This window comes from Pelophylax lessonae (genome assembly GCF_965119305.1).
Source record: "Pelophylax lessonae genome assembly, chromosome: 1".
Classification (NCBI taxonomy): Eukaryota; Metazoa; Chordata; class Amphibia; order Anura; family Ranidae; genus Pelophylax; species Pelophylax lessonae.
This window is the reverse complement of record NC_138768.1, coordinates 468,370,340-468,394,085: the sequence shown is the minus strand read 5'-3', so window position 1 is coordinate 468,394,085 and position 23,746 is coordinate 468,370,340. Positions and strand designations below refer to the sequence as shown.

The window sequence follows — 23,746 nt, the reverse complement described above, 5'->3', positions numbered from 1 at the left end:
CCCAGGCGACATCACTTCCTGTGCTTTTGTTTCTTGCTAGCCGAGTCACTTCCTGCCTTCTCTCCATGCTGCTGGAAGAATCAGGAGGACAGTATGTCTGAGGTGGTACAGTACTTGGGGGTCCCTGTGGGCATATTCCTACACATTCTGCTGTCAGTTTAGTTTAAGGGGGTTCCCTGCAGACCGTCGCAATTGGTGGGTGCCGCGTTCGGCACTCTTAAAACGACAGTACTCCGGTTTTTGCTGCTTACAATATGGAGTCCCAAAGGGTGCAATCACCCTCAGACCCGCTCTGTGCGACTCCCAGACAGTCTGAATCACAGTCGCTGGCCGCGATTTCAGCAGCCCTAGAAAGCCTGGTGACTGAAGTGATTTAGTCATGAAAAAGGTCGATAGCCGAAAACGGCAGCTGCCATCTCCATCTATGGAGGTTTCTTCTGAATCAGAGACTGATGTGGTTGCACTAGATGCTCCCCTACCTGAGGGGTTGCTGTCCTCGCAATCAGATGGTGAAGAGGACCTGTCCTCTTTAGCTGCAGCGCAGGAACGCGCTTTAGTGGAAGCCCTGATTATTTCAGTATGGGACACTTGAAAATTGGCTGCTGAGCCCACGCCAGCAGGACACGGTGGCTTTTGGCTCCCAGAAGTCTGCAAAGACTGACAGGGTTTTCCCTTGTCCCGACACTTTTCACAATATTGTGAATGACCAATGGCGACACGTTAAGCGTGTGTTAGTGGTGCCAAAACGCTTTATATGCCGGTATCCTTTTGCTGAAAAGGTTTCCAACCGTTGGACGGTGCCTCCTAAAGTGGACCATCCTGTTTCCAGTTTAAACAAATCTACCCTTGTGCCTGTGCATGTCTTACCGATCTTTAAGGATGCAGTGGACAGGTGGGTGGAATCCGTTTCCCGCCATTTTCACGTAATGGCGGGTTCCTTTTTGAAACCAGTTTTAGTGTCTGTGTTAGTCTCACAGACAGTGAGGAAATGGATTAGCGGTTTACGGGAGTCCTTTAAACCCCAAGTCTGTTTCTCCGGAACAGCTGGAACTGTTGGACCAGGTGATCCAGGCTCTGGTATTCCTGTGTGATGCGTCTATGGATGTGGCTTCCCTGGGGGCCAGGGTTTTTGCGGTGGGCATTGTTTTAAGGCGCATGGTTTGGTTGAAGAGCCGGTCGGCTGACCAAGCTTCTAAGAAAGCCTTAGCTGATCTCCCCTTTCTGGGTGAGTGTTTGTTTGGCTACTCATTGGATGAGTTGATCAAGGGACTGACTGGCGGGAAGAGTACTCTTCTTCCTCAATCCTCCAAGGTAAGACTCCTCATACTAAGCGGAGTCCCTCTTTTTCTGCTCATAACCCTTTTTTTCATGCCTCCGGGGGAGCAAAAAAAAAGGTAAGTCGTTCAAAGCTTCTGAAAAAGTTAAAAAGCATTGGGGTAAGCCCAAGGCCAGTCAGTCTGGTGCTGCTGACAAGTCCTCTTCAGCATGAAGGGGCACCCTCACCCCTCTAAGGGATGGGGGGGGGGGGGGGAACGACATCTGCGCTTCTTTCAGGAACCCTGGACTTCCTTCATTCAGAACAATTGGGTTAGCGAACTGATTTGCTCCGGGTACAAGATCTAATTCTGGTCCCGGCCAGGGGACAGGTTCTTTCAGTCAAATTTTCACCTGTCTCCGGAGCGTTTGAAGGATCTGTGGGAGGCTGTGTGAGATCTCCTGGCTCAAGGGGCGATTGTATCGGTTCCTCCACAGGCATGCTCTCAAGGTTTCTATTCAAACCTGTTCACGGTGCCCAGAAAAGAGGGCAAGGTGCGTCCAATCCTGGACCTCAAGGCTCTGAACCGCTTTGTTGGGGTGCAGAAGTTTTGAATGAAGTCCATTCGGTCAGTGGTGGCATCATTGAATTGGCTCCCAGGGTTTTTACCAAGGTCCTAGCCCCTGTGCTGGCCTTGTTACGTTGATGAGGTATCTCCATTGTGGGATATCTGGACCATCTCCTGTTGCGAGCAGTCTCCCATTCGGATCTGCTGGACAACGTCTCGATCACCATTCAGACCCTTCAAGACTTCGTGTGGACGATCAGTTTTTAAAAAAATCTGCCCTGATGCCGTCGTCGGGTGTTGGATCAAGGGGGAGTGGTCCCTTAACCCTGTGGTGTTTTGTCTCCTGTGTGCCTGGTTGGGGATTTCGGAGGTGGATCTGTTTCCGTCTCGCCTTAACAGGAAGGTTCAGCGTTTTGTGGCCAGGTCTCGGAATCCTCTGGCCGACTCCGACGCTCTGGTGGCTCCCTGGAGTCAGTATTGCCTGATCTATGCCTTCCCTCCGCTCGTTCTCCTGCCGAGGTTTCCTGGCCAGGTGGCGATGGAAGGCGTTCCGGTCATTCTGGTAGCGCCAGACTGGCCTCAGTGGTCCTGGTACACAGAAGTGGTAAAAATGGTCATGTATCCTCCATGGCGTCTTCCTCTGAGGAAAGATCTACTATCTCGAGGACCGATCTTCCATCCTGCTTTACGCTCAGTCTTTTAAAGGCTTTGCTGTTGAAAGCAAGGTATTAAGGGAAAGAGTTCTCACTGATTTGGTGATTCCTACCCTTTTGAAGGCCAGGAAGTCGACATCTAGGAAGATCTATCTTCGTATGTGGAAATCGTACATTTATTGGTGTGTATCGCTGCAGCTGCACCCTCGCTTGTTCTCTATAGCTAGGGTTTTGGCCTTCTCACAAAAAGGGGTTGAGCAGCGCCTGGAATTGGGCACCATCAAGGGGCAGGTGTCGGCTTTGGATATTTACTTCCAGCGTCCGTTGGCTACTAATAGTTTGATTCGCACTTCCATTCACGGGGAGCGTCATCTGGCTCCTCCGTGGAAATCCCCGTTACCACCATGGTATCTTAATCTGGTTTTGTCTGTTTCTTTATCACAGAAGGTTGCCTTCCTAGTGGCTATCACTTCTGCTCCCAGTGTCTGAATTGACGGCGCTGTCCTGTCGTTCGCCTTATTTAGTGGTCCGCAGAGATAAAGTGGTCCTCCGACCTAATCCATCTTTTCTTCCTAAAGTGGTGTCAGATTTTCACCTGAATGAAGATATTGTGTTTCCTTCCTTATGTGCTAAGCCTAAACATCACAAAGGAGTTGCCTTGCACTCTCTGGATGTGGTTCAGGCGATAAGGGTTTATCTGACGGTTACTGAGTCCTTCAGGAAGTCAGACTCTTTAGGCACTTTTCCACTGCAAGTACCGGCTCGGCTCCACTCAGCCATGCTTGGCTTTGTTTGGTTTTCCACTGCATGGTACCGCATGGTACGGTGTTGGAACGGTTCGGTATGGTTTATTTTTCCACTAAAGTAAAGTGAGTGGGATAACTATGATTCTCTGACCAATCGGTGGCTAGTAGTGACAGTCAAGGCTGCATGCAAAGGATTGTGGGATATGGTACCGGTACGGCCCTCTTGGAACCACAACTCAGGTGGTACTGTTTAAGCGTACCGTTCGGTTCCATGTAGTGGAAAAGCGCAGCCGTACTGTACCGTACCGAACCGTTCCAATACTGTACCATCTGGTACCCTGCAGTGGAAAAGCACAAAAGTGAGCCGAACCGTTCGGATCCATGCAGTGGAAAAGCACCATTTGTACTTCCGGTCGGTCCTTGCAAAGGTTTGGCTGCGTCCACTGCTACCATTTCGAGATGTGTCAGGAAGACTGTCGTTCAGTCTTATTCGATCAAGGATCAGGTTCCTCCTTTCCCTTTGAGGGCGCATCCTACTAGAGCGTGGAGTGCCTCTTGGGCTTTTTGCCATCAGGCCTCTGTGGTACAAGTTTGTAAGGCAGCGAGGTGGTCGTCTGTGCATGCCTTTACAAAATTTTACAAGGTGGATTTGTTGCCATCTTCAGAAGCCTCTTTTGGCCGCAAGGTTTTGCAGACTGCTGTTTCAAAAGAGAATGTTTTTTTTTTTTTTCTCTTAAGAGTCTTTTACCTGGGAGAGCTCCTGTTGTTTGGTTAAGCTCCATGTTGCCCAGTTGGCTAGGTTTAGCCTCTTGGAGTTGACGTTGCTATCTGGTTGCGTTTTTCTCACCCCTCCTGCCTATACTGCTTTGGGACGCCCCACTCAGCTCATGGAGATGTGGCTGCATCGGTCGATGGACGATAACGTCAAATTTTTGTAAGATCTTACCATAAAATCTTTTTCTCTGATGTCCATCGACAGACGCAGCACCCGCCTGTATGGGGATGGTTTCTTTGTCTTCGCTGCTTGCAATTAAACGGATGTGCTGGGCTGTGACAGTGGGGGTTATGCCTGGAGGAACAGCCCCGTTGGTGTGTATATGTTAAGTTTTTCCACTAAAGTACTGCCTAAACTACTCCTGCAGGTGGCAGCACAGCCCACTCAGCTCATGGAGATGGCGCTGCGTCTGTTGATGGAAATCAGAGAAAAAAGATTTTACGAGAAGATCTTACAAAAATCGTATTTTTTTTTATTAAACCAGTGCTTCTTACATTTTGCTATGGTAGACCAGCACTTCCACTTTGTGACACTTCCTCTGCACCCTGAGTGTTTCCCAAAGTGCTTACCCTGCTTCTGACTTTTCTTTGAACCCAGGGAATTCATGTCCTAGTTAAACTAGATGACCTCTAGCTGAAGGATTCTTCACCCAGGAACTTGTGTGCAAAGGTATGTCCAGTTCCTTAAAATCTTTAATACCTGGATCTAATCTTGAACACAATCCAAGCCAAAATCTTCCTCACTCAGGACAAGATTGCCTACCTCTTGGACCCTCAGGTTACCGAGAAAACTCTCAGCTTGCTTTTGCATAAGGTTTGTGGGCCTCGTGGTGCCGGCCTTTTGTACGTCACTCTGCCTGGCCGGGGCTGACCGCCACAGTATATAGTCGTGCGGTGGTCGGCAACCGGTTAAACAAACCCATTCCTGACAAAGGAGTGTGATGATTTACTGTACTATAGACTCTGCATACAGCCTAGTAAATAATACCATGAGTCTACATGATCCGTGCATGTTATGTAAATGAAAAACACAAGGTGCAGGTAGGAAAGTTTTTTTATAATGTCATTAACCTTTTGAGGCCTGTTGGCAGTTTAGTCGCTACATTGTTGCCCAACCCTCAGTTTGAGTACGTCCCTTGATCTATGAATACTGGTACTGTATGTTTAAGATCATAAACATTTTGGCTGATTTTCTGTTTTTTTTTTCTCTCCTCCTTTCAGTTAGTACATTGTGCAATTACAATATAGGTACCAACATGGATACTCCAGACATACATTTTCGATGTTACAACACTGTAATTATGTAACACCACAGCTAGATTAGGCAGATTGTACACTCCCAGTAGTAAAAAGCAAACACCCAGAGCATCTAGATTGGATATCGCAATAGATGGAACCTAACAATTAACACGAACTGCATCACACAATTAATTATTTTCCCAAGTTTAACAAAAACAGAAAGGGTCCTCTCTTGACCCCTAGGTGAGGGGGTTAAGCAAGAAGAGGACCGAATTTTATCTAATTTGACACTTTCGGAATTTTCCTTAAAAGTATTTGAGGCATGGAATACCCAGATTTGCAAGATTGATTAAAGCTGAAGATTTGCTTTAAAAAAAAAAAAAAAAAAAAAACTCTAAAGCTTTAGTGCCATTACTTACCTGTAATGATATATGTCCCATATTCAGGCAGCTGGATCCTGTAGAAATCTTTTTTGCAGGGATAATGGTCTTCCTGTCTCTGGACTTCCAGCTCTGGGGGTTAATAGTTTTGGGTCTTCAGGCACAACTACAGTAAAGATGGCCATGCATGGTCCTGTCCTCTCCTCCCTTCCCTCATTAAAAAGTTCTTTCATCATCCACTGTGCATGTAACACAATCTCTAAATGGGTTAGAGAATCATGGTATCTAAATCTCCTAGGAATGCATTGATGTCCATTTTTCATCTGTCAACAGATGGATGAAAAATGGACGAACCGTCCATATGTGTGAAAGGGGCCTTACAGTTAAGTGAGGGAGATGTAGAATTGAAGAAAATACCACCAGCACTGGTGTAATCTTGAGTGAAGCAGCAAGTCACGTCTGCTGCGGATATAGGTCTATATGCTAGCACAAAGACTTTGGGATTGGGCAGCAATCATTCTTGCCATGTCTATGACAAATTTTAGCCTCCTTGGGTACTGTTTTACTTGCTGCTACAATAAAAGATAAATGAACCATTCTCCAAAAGCACTTTTCTGATCATCAGGTAATATTGGATGTATTGATTCAAATAGTTTTAATTTGTTTGAAAAATATATATATGTGTGTATGTGTTTTTTTTTTTTTGTTTTGTTTTTTTTGCTTTTCTCTTGCATATGTTTGTTCTGACAATTCATATTGTGTCTGACACCAGGTTCTGGTTTGGAGTGTCCAGTGTGTAAAGAAGACTATACAGTTGGTGAAAGCGTCAGACAACTGCCTTGTAATCACTTATTTCACAATGATTGCATCATCCCCTGGTTAGAGCAGGTCAGTATGTGAACACTTGCTTTTCCTTTCTTGGTAAATTTTGCACAATAACTGACCTTACCTCTAGATTTAGTGAGATGCCTGTTTTATACACTAGAAATGGGATCTTTAACATAAGCAATTTTTATAGAATATGTATATAGTATCTGTTTTTCAGTGCTGCAGTGTATTTTTAATGTGATAGACCATCCAATATGGTTTATTTATAAATCTTGGGGATGATCCATTTTTGAGGATTAAAGCAAAAACCGATCTACAAGTCTTCTGTGCAAGTTTGAGGCTAGGTTCAAACTTGTGCGATGTGGGAACCAGCGCAATTCCTGTGCAGGTTTCCGCAACGCACCTGAATCGCCAGCGGTGCACACTGAATCGCTGCGTTGTCAACGTAAAGTTAAGGATACCCCAAGGTTGGTTTGTAGATCAGTGTGAACTGTGAAATGGTGCAGGAATTGGATAGCATAGGTGTAAACACCCATGCGATCCGATTCCAGTGCGTACCAAAAAAAAGGGTCCTGCACCATTTTTGTGTGAATGCGATTTCAACCATACAGTGTGGCTGAATTTACATCGCATGTGATCTGCACAGCAATGTGGTGCAAATCACATGCAATATCTGATCGCAGAAGTGTGAACCCAGCCTGAAAATGAAAGCTGATATGTTATGAATGTCTGCCATCTATGTTTGCATGTGATCCCTGCATTCTGTATTGCTAAAAGCAAAGTGCAATAAAACATACAACTAATTCTATGTTAAGTAAAATCACATCAAAAGTGCAGATAAGAAAAAAAGGGGGAGCGGTTGGGTATGCAATAACAATCTGACGTCTCTCAGGAAAAAAATTATTGGTCTACCATATGTTTAGGCATGTGAGGGTTAGGAATGCAAGCAGCAGACCCCTCGAATACTGGCTTATCAGGAGGCAAACCGTGATCAGACAAGATGTTCTATCCCCCTAGATGAGCATTTTTGCATTATATTTTCATATGCATTCACAGGGATGTTTGTCTTTTTCTAACTATCTTCTGTGTGGGACAATTTTTGAAAACTCCCACATTTCTGAAAGCAATCTCTGGAGAACAAAATCAAAGCTGTTGCAATTTTTTTTGTCACACAATATTTGCTGATCCTATGATTTAATACAAATTTTCTGGAAAAATATAGATTTCAATTTATTGTGGTGCACACACAATATAGTACCCATTTTTTGTTTTGGTAAAATATAAGATAATGTTGCTTTAAGTAAATAGAGAATATCCTCTAAATGGAACAGGGGAATATTGTGGTTACCCAGATCATGTGAAAAAACAGTATTGTATAAAAAGAAAATACTTTATTAAACATTGGATAAAATACAGACACGGCTAAAACATACAGATACAGTAAAACCATTATGCATTATGCTTCTGGCTGCTTATATAATGGCATACGGACAATTGACACGTTTTGAAGCCCATTTCTTCAGAGGTGCCATATGCAAACTGGTAGAGTGAATTGTGATTGCCAGAATTAATACACAACAATTGATTTGGATGTAATCCATAGTAGTATTTGATACAGTATCTCACAGAAGTGAGTACACCCCTCACATTTTTGTAAATATTTTATTATCTTGTCATGTGACAACACTGAAGAAATGACACTGAGCTACAATGTAAAGTAGTGAGTGTACAGCTTGTATAACAGTGTAAATTTGCTATCCCCTCAAAATAACTCAACACACAGCCATCAATGTCTAAACTGCTGGCAACAAAAGTGAGTACACCCCTAGGTGACAATGTCCAAATTGGGGCCAAAGTGTCAATATTTTGTGTGGCCACCATTATTTTCCAGCACTGCCTTAACTCTCTTGGGTATGGAGTTCACCAGAGCTTCACAGGTTGCCACTGGAGTCCTCTTCCACTCCTCAATGACGACATCACAGAGCTGGTGGATGTTAGTCCTTGCGCTCCTCCACCTTCCGTTTGAGGATGCTCAATAGGGTTTAGATCTCAAGACATGCTTGGCCAGTCCATCACCTTTCCCCCCAGCTTCTTTAGCAAGTCAGTTGTCTTGAAAGTGTGTTTGGGGTTGTTATTATGTTGGAATACTGCCTAAGCCCAGTCCCTGAAGCTCTGCTTTAGTATGTCACAGTACATGTTGGCATGTTCCCTCAATGAACTGAAGCTCCCCAGTGTCGGCAGCACTCATGCAGCCCCAGACCATGACATTCCCACCACCATGCTTGACTGTAGGCAAGACACACTTGTCTTTGTACTCCTCACCTGGTTGCCGCCTCAGACGCTTGACACCATCTCAACCAAATAGGTTTATTTTGGTCTTCTCAGACCACAGGATTCCATGACCTGAGACCATGGTTCCAGTAATGCATGTTCTTAGTCTGCTTGTCTTCAGCAAACGGTTTCTGGGCTTTCTTGTGCATAATCTTTAGAAGGGGCTTCCTTCTGGGACGACAGCCATACAGACCAATTTGATGCAGTGTTCGGCGTATGGTCTGAGCACTAGCAGGCTGGCCTCCCCACCCCTTCAACCTCTGCAGCAATGCGGGCAGCACTTATGCGTCTATTTCCTAAAGACAACCTCTGGATATGACGCTGAGCACGTACACTCAACTTCTTTGGTCGACCATGCCAAGGCCTGTTCTGAGTAGAACCTGTCCTGTTAAACCGCTGTATGGTCTTGGCCACTGTGCTGCAGCTTAGTTTCAGGGTCTTGGCAATCTTCTTTAGCCTAGGCCATCTTTATGTAGAGCAAGAAATATCTTTTTTTTTTTTTTAGATCCTCAGAGTTCTGCCGTGAGGTACCATATTGAACTTTCAGTGACCAGCATGAGAGAGTGAGAGCGAGTAACACCAAATTTACCACACCTGCTCCCCATTCACACCTGAGACCTTGTAACACTAACAAGTCACATGAAACTGGGAAGGGAAAATTGCTAATTGGGCCCAATTTGGACATTTTCACTTAGGGGTGTACTTACTTTTTTTGCCAGCAGTTTAGACATTAATGGCTGTGTTATTTTGAGGAGACAGCAAATTTACATTTCTTCAGTGTTGTCACATGAAAAGATATAATAAAATGTTTACAAAAATGTGAGGGGTATACTCACTCTTGTGAGATACTGTATATGCATGATAGTCAATGTCCTACATTATATTCACTACTGACCTAGGGTGCATTCAGAATATGCATATGTAGCCACTGGGTAAAAGCGTTTAAAACCAAGATTGATGACATTCCATGTATTTACACACACACACACACACACACACACACACACTTATGGGGAGGTCGCCTCCAGGCCCGCATCCCCCTCTTCTTAGCTACTGGGGCAGCAAGGAGTGGCAGCCCTAATGGAAGGATTTGACTTAATATATATATAAAATCTATTTTTAAAAAAGCCTGTGCTTTAAACTGGTTAGTACCTATGTACTAGATAAAAAAAATTATAATAATGGAATTACCCAGTACTCGCGTATTGAAAAGTCTGTATGCAGGTCAATCAGTTGGTATAAAATCAAAAACTGACTTGAAACAGTACAAGTGGTCACATAACATCCCCAGGATGTCTAAAGGAGGAAAGTGTATACCATGATTTCAGGATGGAAGAAACCGCTCCCAGTGCTGTCAGTCAAAGCCAGTGACAAGGGGTGGGGCCAAGTCCCACTGTCTATGTCAATGATGTCAGAAGGGCCACCATGGGGGCACGGGACAGAGGAGAGGCCAGGAGTGTGGGACCCAAAAAGGTTAGCGGGCGCTCTGTGCAATTTCCACAATTAAATTTACCTTTTCTCTTACGTCTTCTGACAGTTGCAGCCCTTCCATATGTTCTTCACTATTGGGTAATGGTGCCATCTGCAGGAGCAGGCTAGGTAGTGAAAACGTCATTAAAAGCTTTCACTTAGACACACCTTAGGGGCTGTCACTCTAGACATTACCCTCAACCACACAGAGCTGCTAATCAGTTTCTTGCTGCCTAGCTTAGGAGTAGGACTATGATACCCTGCTTGGACTCCTTGTCTCAGTTTTTATTTTTCTTTGAAAAATTTTTTCTTTTTATTTTCTCAATTGCTATCGCTAGTTAGTCAGGGGGATCCTCCTGGAGAACTACAAGCGACAACCGGGCTGGGCCTCGCACTGGATAATCTAGATCAGTGATGGCAAACCTTGGCACCCCAGATGTTTTGGAACTACATTTCCCATGATGCTTTACTACACTGCAGAGTGGAAAATGTATTTCCAAAACATCTGGGGTGCCAAGGTTCGCCATCACTTATCTAGATCCTTATGGTGTGCCAGCCAGGCCTGCGAGCGCGCGCAGGTTGTAGTCTGCCCAGGCCTCACCACGGCGGTGCTCCGACTGATGGGGATGAGCCGGCGGAGAAATTTTCTTCGCCGGGAAGCATCAACCCTGGAACGCCCTGTTTTGCAGCGTCCCCTCTTGGCTGACGGCACCCCCATTCAGGGTGGGAGGTGACCCGTATCGAAGCAGAGCCCTCGGTCCATGGTGCGGTGAGTGATGCTACCCCCGGTGTCCCTTGGACAGTCATCTGGGGGGGTCCTTGGGAATGTCAGAGCATTCGGTCTCTGTGGTGTCCCCCCTGGCCGGTGTGGATGGTCCTTTCCTCCCTGCTCCCTCTGTGGGCACTCTAGCGGCAAACGCCATGTGGGGGGGGGGGTGTGGTGCTTTTACCTCGTCCTGGGGGGGCTTTCCTGTGGATTCCCGCGTTGGTCAGGGTTCTGGGTTCCTGACTGGTGCTCGTTTTTTGGCCGCCATTTAGGGTGAGGGCATGCCTGGCTGGCTCGCAGTAAGGGCAGCAGCCATTTTTTGCTAGCATGTGCTTTTGGCGCCGATTACGGCGCCATCTTGGATGTGGGCAGCCGCTCTGTAAGGGCGGCGGCCATTTTCCTTGTGATTTTTTTTTTTTTTCCCCTGTAGACTTCTATTGGCATCCATTTTTTTTGTGTGGCTCAGGGTGCTGTTCGGCCTCTAGTGGATGATATCACTTCCTCCATCCATCTTCAGGTGCTGCAGTGGAGAGCGGTTTCATTTTTAGGGGTTTTTTTTATGCTTTTTGAGCATTTTTTTCCGTAAACACATTGCTCCTTCAGGTCATTCTGCAATATAAAGGGAGACTCCGGGGGCAGTGACCGCAAAATCGCCGATTTAAAGGGCCAGTGTCCCAATTTTTGTAATACTGCCAAAATGGAGTCCTAGGTTAACTATTTCCTTGCTGATCTGCTTTGTGCTTCCGGAACATGTGGAGCATCTTTCCTCAGCTTCTTTGCCTGCAGCCATTGCACCTTTGGCGTCACAAATTGTCAGTGTACTGTTCAGAACCGGCCGATGCCCTCTCAGTCGTCTGATTCAGAGCCTGATCTGGTTGCCACGGATGACGCCCTCCCAAGCGGTCCCAGTCCTCACACTCCGATAAGGGGGGCAGAAGAGTCGTCCTCCGTTTCCGTGCGGGAATGCGCTTTAGTTGAAGTACTTATTCGCTCCATCAGGGAGACTTTGAATATTGATGATGAGGCCACCCAGTCAGGTAAGCGGGTTTCCTTCGGGTCTGCAAAACTCAGAAGTCGGGTCATGTTTTCCCCTGCCCCAAGGAGTTTCAGGATATCGTGAACGTACAGTGGCGACACGTTAAGCACGTGCTGGCGGTGCCTAAGCGTTTCAAAGCCGCTATCCCTTTGCGGTCCTTGTTAGCAATCCCTGGACACACTGTTTCCATGTTAATAAACAAATACACGGTGGTGCCTGTGGTGAACTTCCCGGTGTTTTGAAGACCCGATGGATAGGAGCGTGGAATCGCTTTCCCGCCACGTGTATTTGGTGCCGGGCTCACTTCTCAAGCCTGTGTTCGCTTCCGTGCTGGTTTTCAGAGACAGTTACGGAATGGATCAAGGTGCTTAAGAGCAAATTGGTGGCGGAGTTGGTTCCTCCGACTCTCATTAAGCTCACGGACCAAATGGCCCAGGCCATGGTGTACCTGTGTGATGCGGCCCTGGACGAGGCTCCCCTGGTTGCAAGATTGTCTGCGGTGGGGTGTGGCTAAAGAGCTGGTCGGCAGACCATGCCTCATAAAAGACTGTGTCTGATATCCCCTATCTGGGGGAACACCTTTTCGGAGAATCCTTGGGTTAGATTGTCAAGGGTCTACCGGGGGGTAAGTGTACCCTCCTGCCCCAATCCCCTTAGGGTAAAACACCCCGCACAAGGCAGGGCCCTTCCTTCAAGGCTTGGGCATGGTCTTGGACTCCGCTCAAGCAAAGGTTTTTTCTCCCAGAGAAAGAACTTCAGACTTTGCAGGGCGACATCAGGTCCCTCAGGGACAACGATCTCTCCTTCCTGCGGCCCTGCATGAGGTCTCTGGGACTTATGGTGTCAGCTTTCGAGGCGATCCCGTTTGCCTGTTTTCACACAGGGACTCTGCAAGCAAAGATTCTTGCCAAATGGCACAAGGACCCACAGTCCCTGGACTGGATTATATGTTTGAGCCATCTCACGAGGTCGGAGTTTCATGGTGGCTCCTGTCACCCACTCTGAGCCAGGGCAAGTCTTTTCTGCCTCTGTTGTGGACGATAATCACTACGAATGCCAGCCTGACGGGCTGGGGTGGAGTACTGGACACCCTATGTGTCCAGGGGACGTGGTCAATGTAGAAATCCTCCTTGGCGATAAATGTTCTGCAGCTCAAGGCTCTCCTGTTCCATTGGGCGATTCGGTTGTATGGTCGCCCAGTTCGGGTTCAAACCAACAATGCCACGGCTTTTCTTTACCTCAATTACTAAGGGGGCACCAAGAGTGCCCGGGCGGCCAAAGAAGTGGCCGAGATTCTGACTTGGGCCAAGGCACATGTTCCAGCTATCTCCGCTGTTCACATTCCCGGAGTGGAGAACTGGCAGGGGGACTGAGTCATCAGTCCTTGGATCAGGGGGAATAGTCCCTGCATCAGGGGGTGTTTAGTCTCCTGTGTGCCCGGTGGGGGACTCCAAACATGGATCTATTCACGTCTCGTCTCAACAAAAAAGTGGAAAGGTTCGTGGCCAGGGCTTGAGATCCTCTGGCAGATGCCACGGACGCACTGGTAGTGCCTTGGCACCGGTGTCAGCTGACTTATGCTTATTCAACTGTTGTCCAGGTTCCTCCGCAGATTGGCGTTGGAACAGGTACAGGTGATCCTGGTGGCCAGGGATTGGCCTAGTCGGTCTTGGTACACAGACCTCGTACAGATGGTCGTCAAGCCTACTTGGCGGCTACCTCCGAGAGAAGATCGGTTGTCTCTGGGACCGATCTTCCATCCTGCTTTACGGTCTCTGGCTTTTGAAGGGACAGAGAGGGACTGAGAGACAGAGGTCTCTCCGGTGCAGTGATTCCTACCTTGCTGAGGGCTCGGAAGATTTACCATCGTACCATGTCTGCCTTCCACCTCAATGATATCGTTTTACCTTCGATTTGTGCGAAGCCCGAGCATCCCAAGGAATTTGCCTTGCATTCGTGGATGTGGTTCGGGCCATCAGGGTTTACCTGTCGGCCACAGAATCTCTTAGGAAGTCCGATCCCCTGTTTTGTCCTTCCTGAACGACCTCGGAAGTGCTTGGCTGCGTCCGCTGCAACCATTTCCAAATGGATCAGACAGACTATTGTTCAGGCCTATTCACAAAAGGGTCACATTCCTCCTTTCCCTGTGAAGGCACATTCTGCTAGAGCCATCAGTGCCTCTTGGGCTTTTTGCCATCAGGCTTCTGGGGCTCAGGTGTGCAAAGCGGCGACCTGGTCATCTGTGCACGCTTTTACAAAATTCTACAAGATTGATGTGCTGGCATCCTCGAATGCTTCCTTTTGGCTGCAAAGTTTTACATGCTGCGGTCTGTTGAAGGGACTTGTATCTTCTTGGGGAAAATTTTTGTTCTGGGGTTAGCGCCTGTTGAGCTTCTGTTGCCCTGTTGGCTGAGTTTTTTCTGGCCTTGCTGGCGCGTTGCCATGTTGGTGGTTGCGTCTTTTCCCACACCTGCAATGCATTGCATTGGGACATCCCAATAGTGAAGAACATATATAAGGGCTGCGACTGTCAGAGAACGTAAGAGAAAATAGAATTTTTGTAAGAACTTACCATAAAATTATTTTCTCGGAGTCCTCTGACAGTCGCAGCCCCTGTCCCTCTATTTGGGGGTTGGTTGTCTTCCTGTACTGCTTGCTACGAAACTGATTAGCAGCTCTGTGTGGCTGAGGGTAATGTCTAGAGCAGGGGTCCTCAAACTTTTTAAACGGGGCCAGTTCAGTCCCTCAGACACTGTTGGGGGGCCGGACTATAGTTTGAAAAAAAATATGAACGAATTCCAGTGCGCATATTTTTTAATTGTTTTTTTTATATAGTGGCGGCTGGTGCTCAAAATTTTTTTTTGGGGGGGGGGGGGGCGCAAACAGAAAAATGTAATAGGCATTGCTTTGCGGCAAAAACGCTGTAAAAAATTGCGTGACTTTGAGGTCACAAAAGTGTGAAAGGGGCCTTCAGTAATCAAGGTATAGTGTGCCCCCTTTGAATGCAGAGTGACCACAGCGTGCCCCCTTTGAATGCAGAGTGACCACAGCGTGCCCCCTTTGAATGCAGAGTGACCACAGCGTGCCCCCTTTGAATGCAGAGTGACCACAGCGTGCCCCCTTTGAATGCAGAGTGACCACAGCGTGCCCCCTTTGAATGCAGAGTGACCACAGCGTGCCCCCTTTCAATGCAGAGTGACCACAGCGTGCCCCCTTTCAATGCAGAGTGACCACAGCGTGCCGTGCCCCCTTTCAATGCAGAGAGACCAGTCGGTGCACTTACCTGCAGCGGCGGCGTCTCCTCGAGTCCTCCCGCCTCCGCCAATGGCATGGGTTCGCCTTTCGACCAATCAGGAGGAGGATCTGTGTGACAATAGCGAATTTTCATTTGCTATTGTCACACAAATGGGTGGGCTAGGGCTTACTGCTCTGTGCCCCGGGCCCACCCTTTTCTGAAGCCTATTAGAGCCTCTGGCTCTAATTAGGTGATTCAGAAAAAAAAACACGAATGATGCATCCCGGCCGGCGGGTCAGGTTCAGGACCCTGGCAGGCCGCATGCAGCCTGCGGGCCGTAGTTTGAGGACCCCTGGTCTAGAGGGACAGCTCCTAAGGTGTGTCTAACTAAAAGCTTTTAATTAATTTTCACTACCTATTCTGCTCCTGCAGATGGCGCCATTACCGAATAGTGAAGAACATATGGAAGGGCTGCGACTGTCAGAGGACTCGGAGAAAATAATTTTATGGCAAATTCTTACAAAAATTCTATTTTTACAATCACTTTAAAGTATAAAAGTATTCCAATCCAAGGGGGGAAAAAAAAAAAAGAAATCCAAACTGGAGGAATCCAATACTTACAAAGCTCTGTGATGTGTTTGCTTTCATGCTGTGTCATGCACCCATGTGATCAGCTGTGTGCACCTGGGCTCCTTAAATGAGCCTGAATTGGATTGAAAACTGACCAATTACAGGGAGACAAAGATGCCAGGCCGAGTATCCAAAATGGGAAGAGCCTCCAATGGGGGTAAGTATGCTGAGGGGGGGGGGGGCGTGGTGATGCCACACCCACCGACAAGGGCCAGATGGGGGTAGGATGCTGCAAGCAGAGCAGCACTGTGACGTCAGTTAGGGTCAGAGTGGCAAGAAATTCACCCATCTGTATCATGGTGGGTGGCAGTGCTATGACATCCATGCATTGCCTCCAACCACCAGCCCGCACTAACCATGAAAGTCACAAATCAAGCTGCAGCCTGAGAGTGACACCAGAGTGGAGCAGCATAATAGGAGCCACCAACACGTGGATGTTAAAAGCGTCTGATGGCCCCCTGCACCAGGCAGCAGAAAAGGGGAGAGAAAACGGACAGGGGAAAAAAGTGTTTCTCCCATCCCCACGGGCTAAAAACACAGTGAATGTTAGAAAATTCAGACTTAAGTGGAAAAAAGCCATATGTAGGCAAAACGGTACATTTTAAACTGGTCAAAAAGTGCAATATAGCCGACAGAGGATGACCTAAATCGAAGAGAATCTTTCACAGAAAAAAAACTTTCAATACAACACACCATAGCTAGAATACATTAATATTCCCATCCTCCTGAAGAGAACCCCTTAAGAAAGGCTCTATAGGAAACAATATAATTTAATCAAAAAATACATCTTGCATACATTGGAGGAGACTTTTCCTTCCCAATATCCACAAATTTCACAAGGGATTTTTTTTTTTTTAGATCTGACTCGTATGATGTTCAATCAGGACACACCTGCACAAACCTAACCCACTCAGATTCTGGTCTCAATGTGATCGATTTATCCTCACCCCAACTTGCCTCTGACATAGGAGTTCTCAGTAAAGGCTTCAGTTTTTGCCCAGATCATAACATTGATAAATTTGAAACTATTAAAGACCTACAATTATTTGCCAGAAAAATAATACTGAAGCGCTTATATGCCAAACCACATACCAAAACTGAGGCAGCTTATTAGTAACAACAAGAGGATTTAATTTACCTCTTGATCTTGTTGGAGGATCATGACCCTGGAGATTTAAAATAAAATGTCAAATTTAGATATCAGCCAAGTTTTAGAGGGGATGGAACCATCTATTTTATCAACTACACAAGACTTATCTACAAATAAAACAAAAAATACGTCGGACAAACTCCCTCCCTGAACATTTAAATTCTAATATGGCTACTTTCCTAAAACTTACATCTGAAGGAATTTAAATGCATGCCAAAGCTTAAGGGTAATTTATCCCCAGCGGTAAAAAGCAGCACTATAAAATCTTTCCAATAATCCCACCATAAGGCCCCTTTCACACGGGCACTCCGTATGTCCGTATATCACCCCATCCGTTTGCAGGTGATATACGGACATAATGCATGTCAATGTTCAAAGAGATATACCCCAGCTATGTGGAAACTTGGAAGTGGTTTGCCAACATCCCTGGACTGAATAGACAAAAAATGGAGGGTCCCCCTAGGGTTTGGGACTTTAACGGCAAGCACACTTCCACAGATGTATAAAAGTAAAAATATTTTTATTATTAACAACAAGTTAAAAATAGATCTCAATGAATCTGAGATATTACATAAATGATAAGGAGAATACAAATAATGTGGTAACACAAATAATCTATATATGGTTGAAAAAAATGATGGTGCATATACTCAAAGGTATATGTTGGTTTCTTGAAGGAAATCCTCCCACCCGACGCGTTTCAGGCATGCATGTCAATGGGATGGCCATCCGCTGACATCCGATTTGCGTCCTTTAAGTTCTGTTCCGTGTTTTGGAACGGAACAGAACCCTATTTTTCTTCCGTTTTATAAAACGGAAAGGATGCAAAATTGGATGGCAGGGGTGTCATCCGCTGACATCCGCAATCCCCATAGACATACATTATGTCCGTATATACGGACATACGGAGTGGATGACACAAGTGTCGCCCGTGAAAAAAAAAAAAAAAGTGCCGCAGCCTAAGGATAAAACCCTCTGATAAGGGCAAAAATATTGTTTCTCTTACGTCCTCTGGCAGTCCCCACCCACTCATACAGTCTTCACCAATGGGTATTAACCTCTTATCCTCAGGAGCAAGCTAGGCATTGACCTCTTATCCTCAGGAGCAAGCTAGGCATAAGACTTGTTAAAAACAAAGCAATTTACATAGACACACCTACAGGGGGCTGCCCCACTGGTCCAATACCCCCGGCTAGCCTCATTCCCAATTCAGTTTGTCTTCTGCCCAGATAGGAGTAAGATAGGCTCTCCCTGTGCTGGGGCTGCATATCTCAGCCTTTCTTCTGTTTTATTACTTTTATTTTCTGCAAAAGTGTTTTCCTTGCACTACTAGCTTTTTATTTGTTCTGCGCTTAGTTCGGATCTTCGGAAGACTACAGCGTTTGCGGAGCTGAGAATCGGACTGGTCGCCCTGGTACTCCAGGACAGAGGATCTTATGGAATCCCAGCCCGCCATCGAGCGTTTAGCAGGCTATGCGTACGCCCTGGCCTCGCAAACGACCTGCCCCTGTCCTCAGGGTCGAACGCCCGCGAGGTGGCCACCTCGCCAAGATGCCTCAGTTGCGGTCTGACCGTGTGTGGCATATGTCCTGTCTTTGGCGGACGGCACCCCCGCCACCTGGGGTGGGAGGTTCCCGTCGTGGAGAGGCACCCACGCCATCTTGGTCGGGTAAGTAGTACTCTGTGTGGGGCCTCTGTGTGGGATGAGTCTGCTGTGTCTGTTCTCCCTCCCTCATGTCTGTGTCTGGGGCTTGCATCCTCCTGGTTCCTGCTGGGGAGTTACTGTGTGCTGAACACTGTGTGGGGGTTTGTGAGGGTCCCTACCCTGTCGGCACTTTTTTGTGTTTTGTGTGGGGTTCAGACATGTGAAGGCGGACTGCTGCGGTAAAAAACCGCAAGTCCGCCATGTTGGGTGTGGGCGGCTGTCTGGCCTCACTGTAGGCTCTTTAGCAGCCATTTTCCTCTGCAGTATTGGCGCTGTTCGGGCCCCATCTTGTGTGTGGCACGGTTCTGTGTTTACACGTGTCGGCGGCCATTTTCCCGGAGCCTCCAATTGCAATCAATAGGCATCCATTTTTCCTTAGCCTGTGCTTGCCTGGCGGTCTGACATCACTTCCTTTTCCTGCATACAGCGGAATCGTTTTGGAGAAGGGTAACGTTCCTGGGGGTCTTTCTTGCTGTCTTGGGGAATATTCTCTTGCTATTGGCTATTTTTTGATATCTGTTGGTGCTTCAGTTATGGTCCTGATTGCATGACAGTGGGTAGCGCCGCCGTCGCGTCTTAAAGGGCCAGTGCCATACAAACTTTTGTTTATTTTCATGGGAGTCCCAGGACAGCAGAATTCCTCCCAGTCTTTGGTGGTTGATTCAGGTGCGCCTGAATCTTCTACCCTTACTGCTACTCTTGCGACTTAGTGTCCAAGGGGGCTTTAGTGATGTCAGAACGGGCTGTTTAGCTAAAGGTCTAGGATTTTCACTATGTGCGTTTTTGCTATGGTTGCCTTGGACAGTATACCCCCTGAGGGGTCTCAGTCCCCCCGAGACTGCCAAAGAACGCGCTGCTATGTCTGCGCTTATTTCCTCAGTTAAAGAGACACTGCATTTAGAGAATGAGCCCACCCACCGGGGTAAGCAGTCTTCCTTGGGCCTCGCAGAACCCGAAAAGCGGCACAGGTATTTCCTTGTCCCGCTGAGTTTCACGTGACCGTGAACGAACAATGGCGTACATTTAATGCGCCCTCTTCTGGTACCAAAACTGTTTCAATTCAGTTGCCCTTTCACGTCTCCTACGGATTCGCGATGGACCGGGTCTCCTAAAGTGGATCGCACGTGTCCAGGTTAAACAAGGCCACTCTCATGCCCTCGGAGGATTCTCCGGTGTTTAGTGCTCAAACGCACTCTGGAGGCGGATTCCCACCCTCCGACTACTGTGGAGATGGTGGAGCAGATGCGTCTGGCAGGTTTTTTTGTACCTGTTTGACGTGGCCTTGGAGGAGGCTCCTCTAGCAGCTCGGCTGTCTGGTGTCATGGTGCTGCTCCATCGTTTAATGTGGCTGATGAGCTGGTCGGCTGACCAGACTCCAGGAAGACGGTGTCTAACATCCCTTATGAGGGGAATCGTCTTTTTGGGGATTCCCTGGATGTGTTGGTTAAAGGAGGCACTGGGGACAAACTCTCTGCTGCCCCAGAACCCCTGGGGTAAGTTTTTCCCGCGGTAAGCGGGGCCCTTCCTTTAACCCAAATCGGGGGTCCTTTCGTGCCTTCCAGGCACCGGTCAAGGGGCAACCCTTTAAGGGCCAGGGTGGTCAGAGGTAGCCCTGGGCGGGCAAGCAAAAATCCACCCATGCCGGCCCGGCGGGTCCTTCCGCCTCCTCCTGCAGGGACGCCCTCACCCATTACAGGGGTGGGGGTGGGGAACGTCTGCGCGGTTTCCTAGACCCTTGGCTGCTCCGGGTTTCGGACAGGTGGGTTCTGGAAATAATTCACGGGGGTTCAAAAGTTCCGCATGGAATCCCTCAGTTCGGTGGTGGCCTCCTTAAGTCCAGGAGATTCCAGGCTTCCACCATCCTCGAGGATGCGTATTTGCACATCCCTATCTTTGCGTGTCTTCAGAGGTTCCTCCAATTCGCAATCACGGAGGGTCACTATCAGTTTGTGGCGTTACCTTTCAGTCTCGCTTCGGCTCCAAGGGTGTTTCCCAAAGTGCTGGCTTCTGTTCTGGCCCTGTTGCGAGCGCAGGGGATTGCGGTCTTGGGATCTCTGGACGATCTCCTGTTACGATCGAGTGCCAGCCCGAGTCTCTTACGCGATCTGTCAACTACCTTTCAAACGCTCCGGGAGTCCGGATGGACCATCAACGTTCAGACCTTGTCCCCTTATATTTGTCTCCCTTATCTGGGAATGGTCCTGGACTCTACCCAAGTAAAGGTTTCCTGCCCGAGGACATGCTCCAGACTCTACAGGACGAGGTCAGGTCCCTCCGGGGAAAAGGATTCTTCGTCGCTCAGGGCCTGCATGCGGTCCCTGGGGTTGATGGTGTCAGCCTTCGCGGCAATACAGTTTGCACAGTTCCACCCGCGATCTCTTCAATCGGGGATCTTGGCCAGGTGGGACAGGCATTCTCAATCCTTGGTAAGGTTTATATCTCTGAGTCGCCAAGTCTGAGAGGATCTTCTCTGTTGGCTCCTGTCCCCGACTCTGACGGAGGAAAACTCCTTCCGCCCGTTGTTGTGGACTGTGATCCCCACGGATGCCAGCCTGTCAGGCTGGGGTGGCGTTCTGGGCATTCTGTTTGCCCAGGGCTCTTGGTCGGAGGGGGAATCCTCCCTGCCGATGAACATCTTGGAATTGCGAGCGATCACATTATGCTTGCTCCGTTGGTCGGCTCATCTTCGGGGCTGCCCTGTGCGGGTCCAGACGGACACCGCCACTGCGGTGGCTTGCATCAAATCATCAAGGGGGCTCATGGAGTGCCCGGGCGGCCCAGGAAGTGACAAGAATTTTGTCTGGGGCCGAGATGCACGTCCCGGCGATTTCGGCAGTTCACGTTCCGGGTGTGGAGCATTGGCAGGCCAATCATCTGAGCCGCCAGACCCTGGACCAGGGAGAATGGTCCCTACACCCGGAGGTTTTTTGAAAGCTGTGTGCGAGCTGGGGATCCCCGGATGTGGATCTGTTCGCCTCTCGGCTAACCAACAAGGTGGGAAGGTTCGTGGCACGAACGCGCGATCCTCTGGCGGTCGCCTCGGATGCGCTGGTGGTGCCTTGGAATCAGTATCGCCTGATTTCTGCCTTTTCTCTGCTTCGGTTGTTGGCCAGGTTCCTTCGCAGGTTAGTCTCGGAACCGAAGTTGGTGATTCTGGTGGTCCCAGACTGGCAGTGCCGGTCTTGCTATGTGGCCATCGTCCCAACTGGTCGTCGAGACTCCGTGGCGGCTCCTGTTCGAGACGATCTGCTGTCTCAGGGGCCGATCTTCAATCCTGCTTTATGGTCGCCGACCTTAGCGGCGTGGCTGTTAAAAGCCAGGTCTTGAGAGATCGGGGTCTCTCGTCGGCAGTCATTCCTGCCCTGCTCAGGGCTTGGAAGGCCTTGTCCGGTAAGATCTATTACCGTACTTGGAAGGCTTATTTTGCCTGGTGTGAATCCAGGGGCATCCATCCTCGCTCCTTTTCGGTGGCGAGGGTGTTGGCCTTCCTCCAATCTGGTGTGGACCAGCGTCTGCGCTGACCACTGTTAAGGGCCAGTTATCTGCACTGGCCATCCTTTTTTCAGCGCCCCTTGGCGTCTACTTCATTGATGGGCACCTTTATCAAGGAATGCGTCTTTTGGCTCCTCCTCGGAGAGCGCCTTTAGCTCCTTGGGACTTAAACCTGGTCCTGTCCATTTTTCAACGTCCTCCCTTTGAATGCACCAGAAAAAAATTTTCTGCCTCTGCTGACGGGAAAGGTTACCTTTCTGGTGGCTATCACATCTGCTCGCAGAGTGTTGGAGTTAACGGCCTTGTCTTGCCGCTCCCCTTACCTGGTGGTTCATAGGGATAAGGTGGTCTTGCGACCTAACCAATCCTTCCTTCCTAAGGTGGTTTCTGATTTTCACCCTAATGAGGATATTGTCTTACTTTCGCTATGTGCGAACCCTAAGCATCCTAAGGAGTGTGCCTTGCATTCCTTGGATGTAGTCCGGGCGATCAGGGTTTACCGGTCTTCCACTGAATCCTTTAGGGAGTCGGATTCTCTTTTTGTACTTCCTGAGGGTCCTCGGAAGGGTATGGCTGCATCTGCTGCAACCATTTCTAGATGGATCAGACGGCCGATTGTACAGGCCTATTCGTTTAGGGAACAGGTACCGCCCTTCCTTGTCAAGGCGCACTCTACCAGAGCGGTGAGTGCTTCCTGTGCTTTCCAGCAACAGGCTTCGGTGGCCCAGATGTGCCAGCTTGCGACTTAGTCGTCGGTGCACACCCTTTCCAAATTTTACAAACTTGAGGTTCTGGCATCTGCAGATGCTTCCTTTGGCCGCAGGGTTCTGTGTGCGGCAGTGCCTAAAGGGGGCCCTAGTTTTTTTGCAGGTCCCTGGCTGTTGGGGTTGTTTCCTCCTTGGTTATTTGCTTTCCGGGGTTGTTTGCTCCAGTTGAGCTTTTCTGTTACCCAGAGGGTTTACCTTTCTGTTCAGATGAGGTTCCCTTCTCGGACCTGGGTGCAGCGTTGCCTTGGTGACGGTTGTGCTTCCCACCCCTCTGTCTACACTGCTTTGGGAAATCCCATTGGTGAAGACTGTATGAGTGGGCGGCGACTGTCAGAGGACGTAAGAGAACTGAATTTTTGGAAAATCTTACCGTAAAATTCCTTTCTCTGAGTCCTCTGACAGTGGCCGCCCCCGCCCCTCTTTTGGGGTTCATGGACTATCTACTGCTTGCTACCAAACTGAATTGGGAATGAGGCTAGCTGGGGGTATTGGACCAGTGGGACAGCCCCCTGTAGGTGTGTCTATATGTAAATTGCTTTTTTTTTTTTAACAAGTCTTATGCCTAGCTTGCTCCTGAGGATAACAGGTCAATACCCATTGGTGAAGACTGTATGAGTGGGCGGCGACTGTCAGAGGACTCAGAGAAAGGAATTTTACGGTAAGATTTTACAAAAATTCAGTTTTTAATGGATAATCCACAATATATACAGATGTTTAATAA

The 23,746-nt window shown here is 48.2% G+C and overlaps 1 protein-coding gene across 1 annotated transcript in view; it reads left to right on the top strand.

The window, feature by feature from the left end:
- Window positions 1-23,746, top strand: part of RNF126 (ring finger protein 126) — a 213,661-nt gene that overhangs the window by 163,520 nt on the left and 26,395 nt on the right. Inside the window, exon 8 of the mRNA XM_082261204.1 lies at window positions 6,388-6,503. Within this exon, the coding sequence (XP_082117330.1) occupies window positions 6,388-6,503 (116 nt within the window). The remainder of the gene's footprint in view (window positions 1-6,387; window positions 6,504-23,746) is intronic.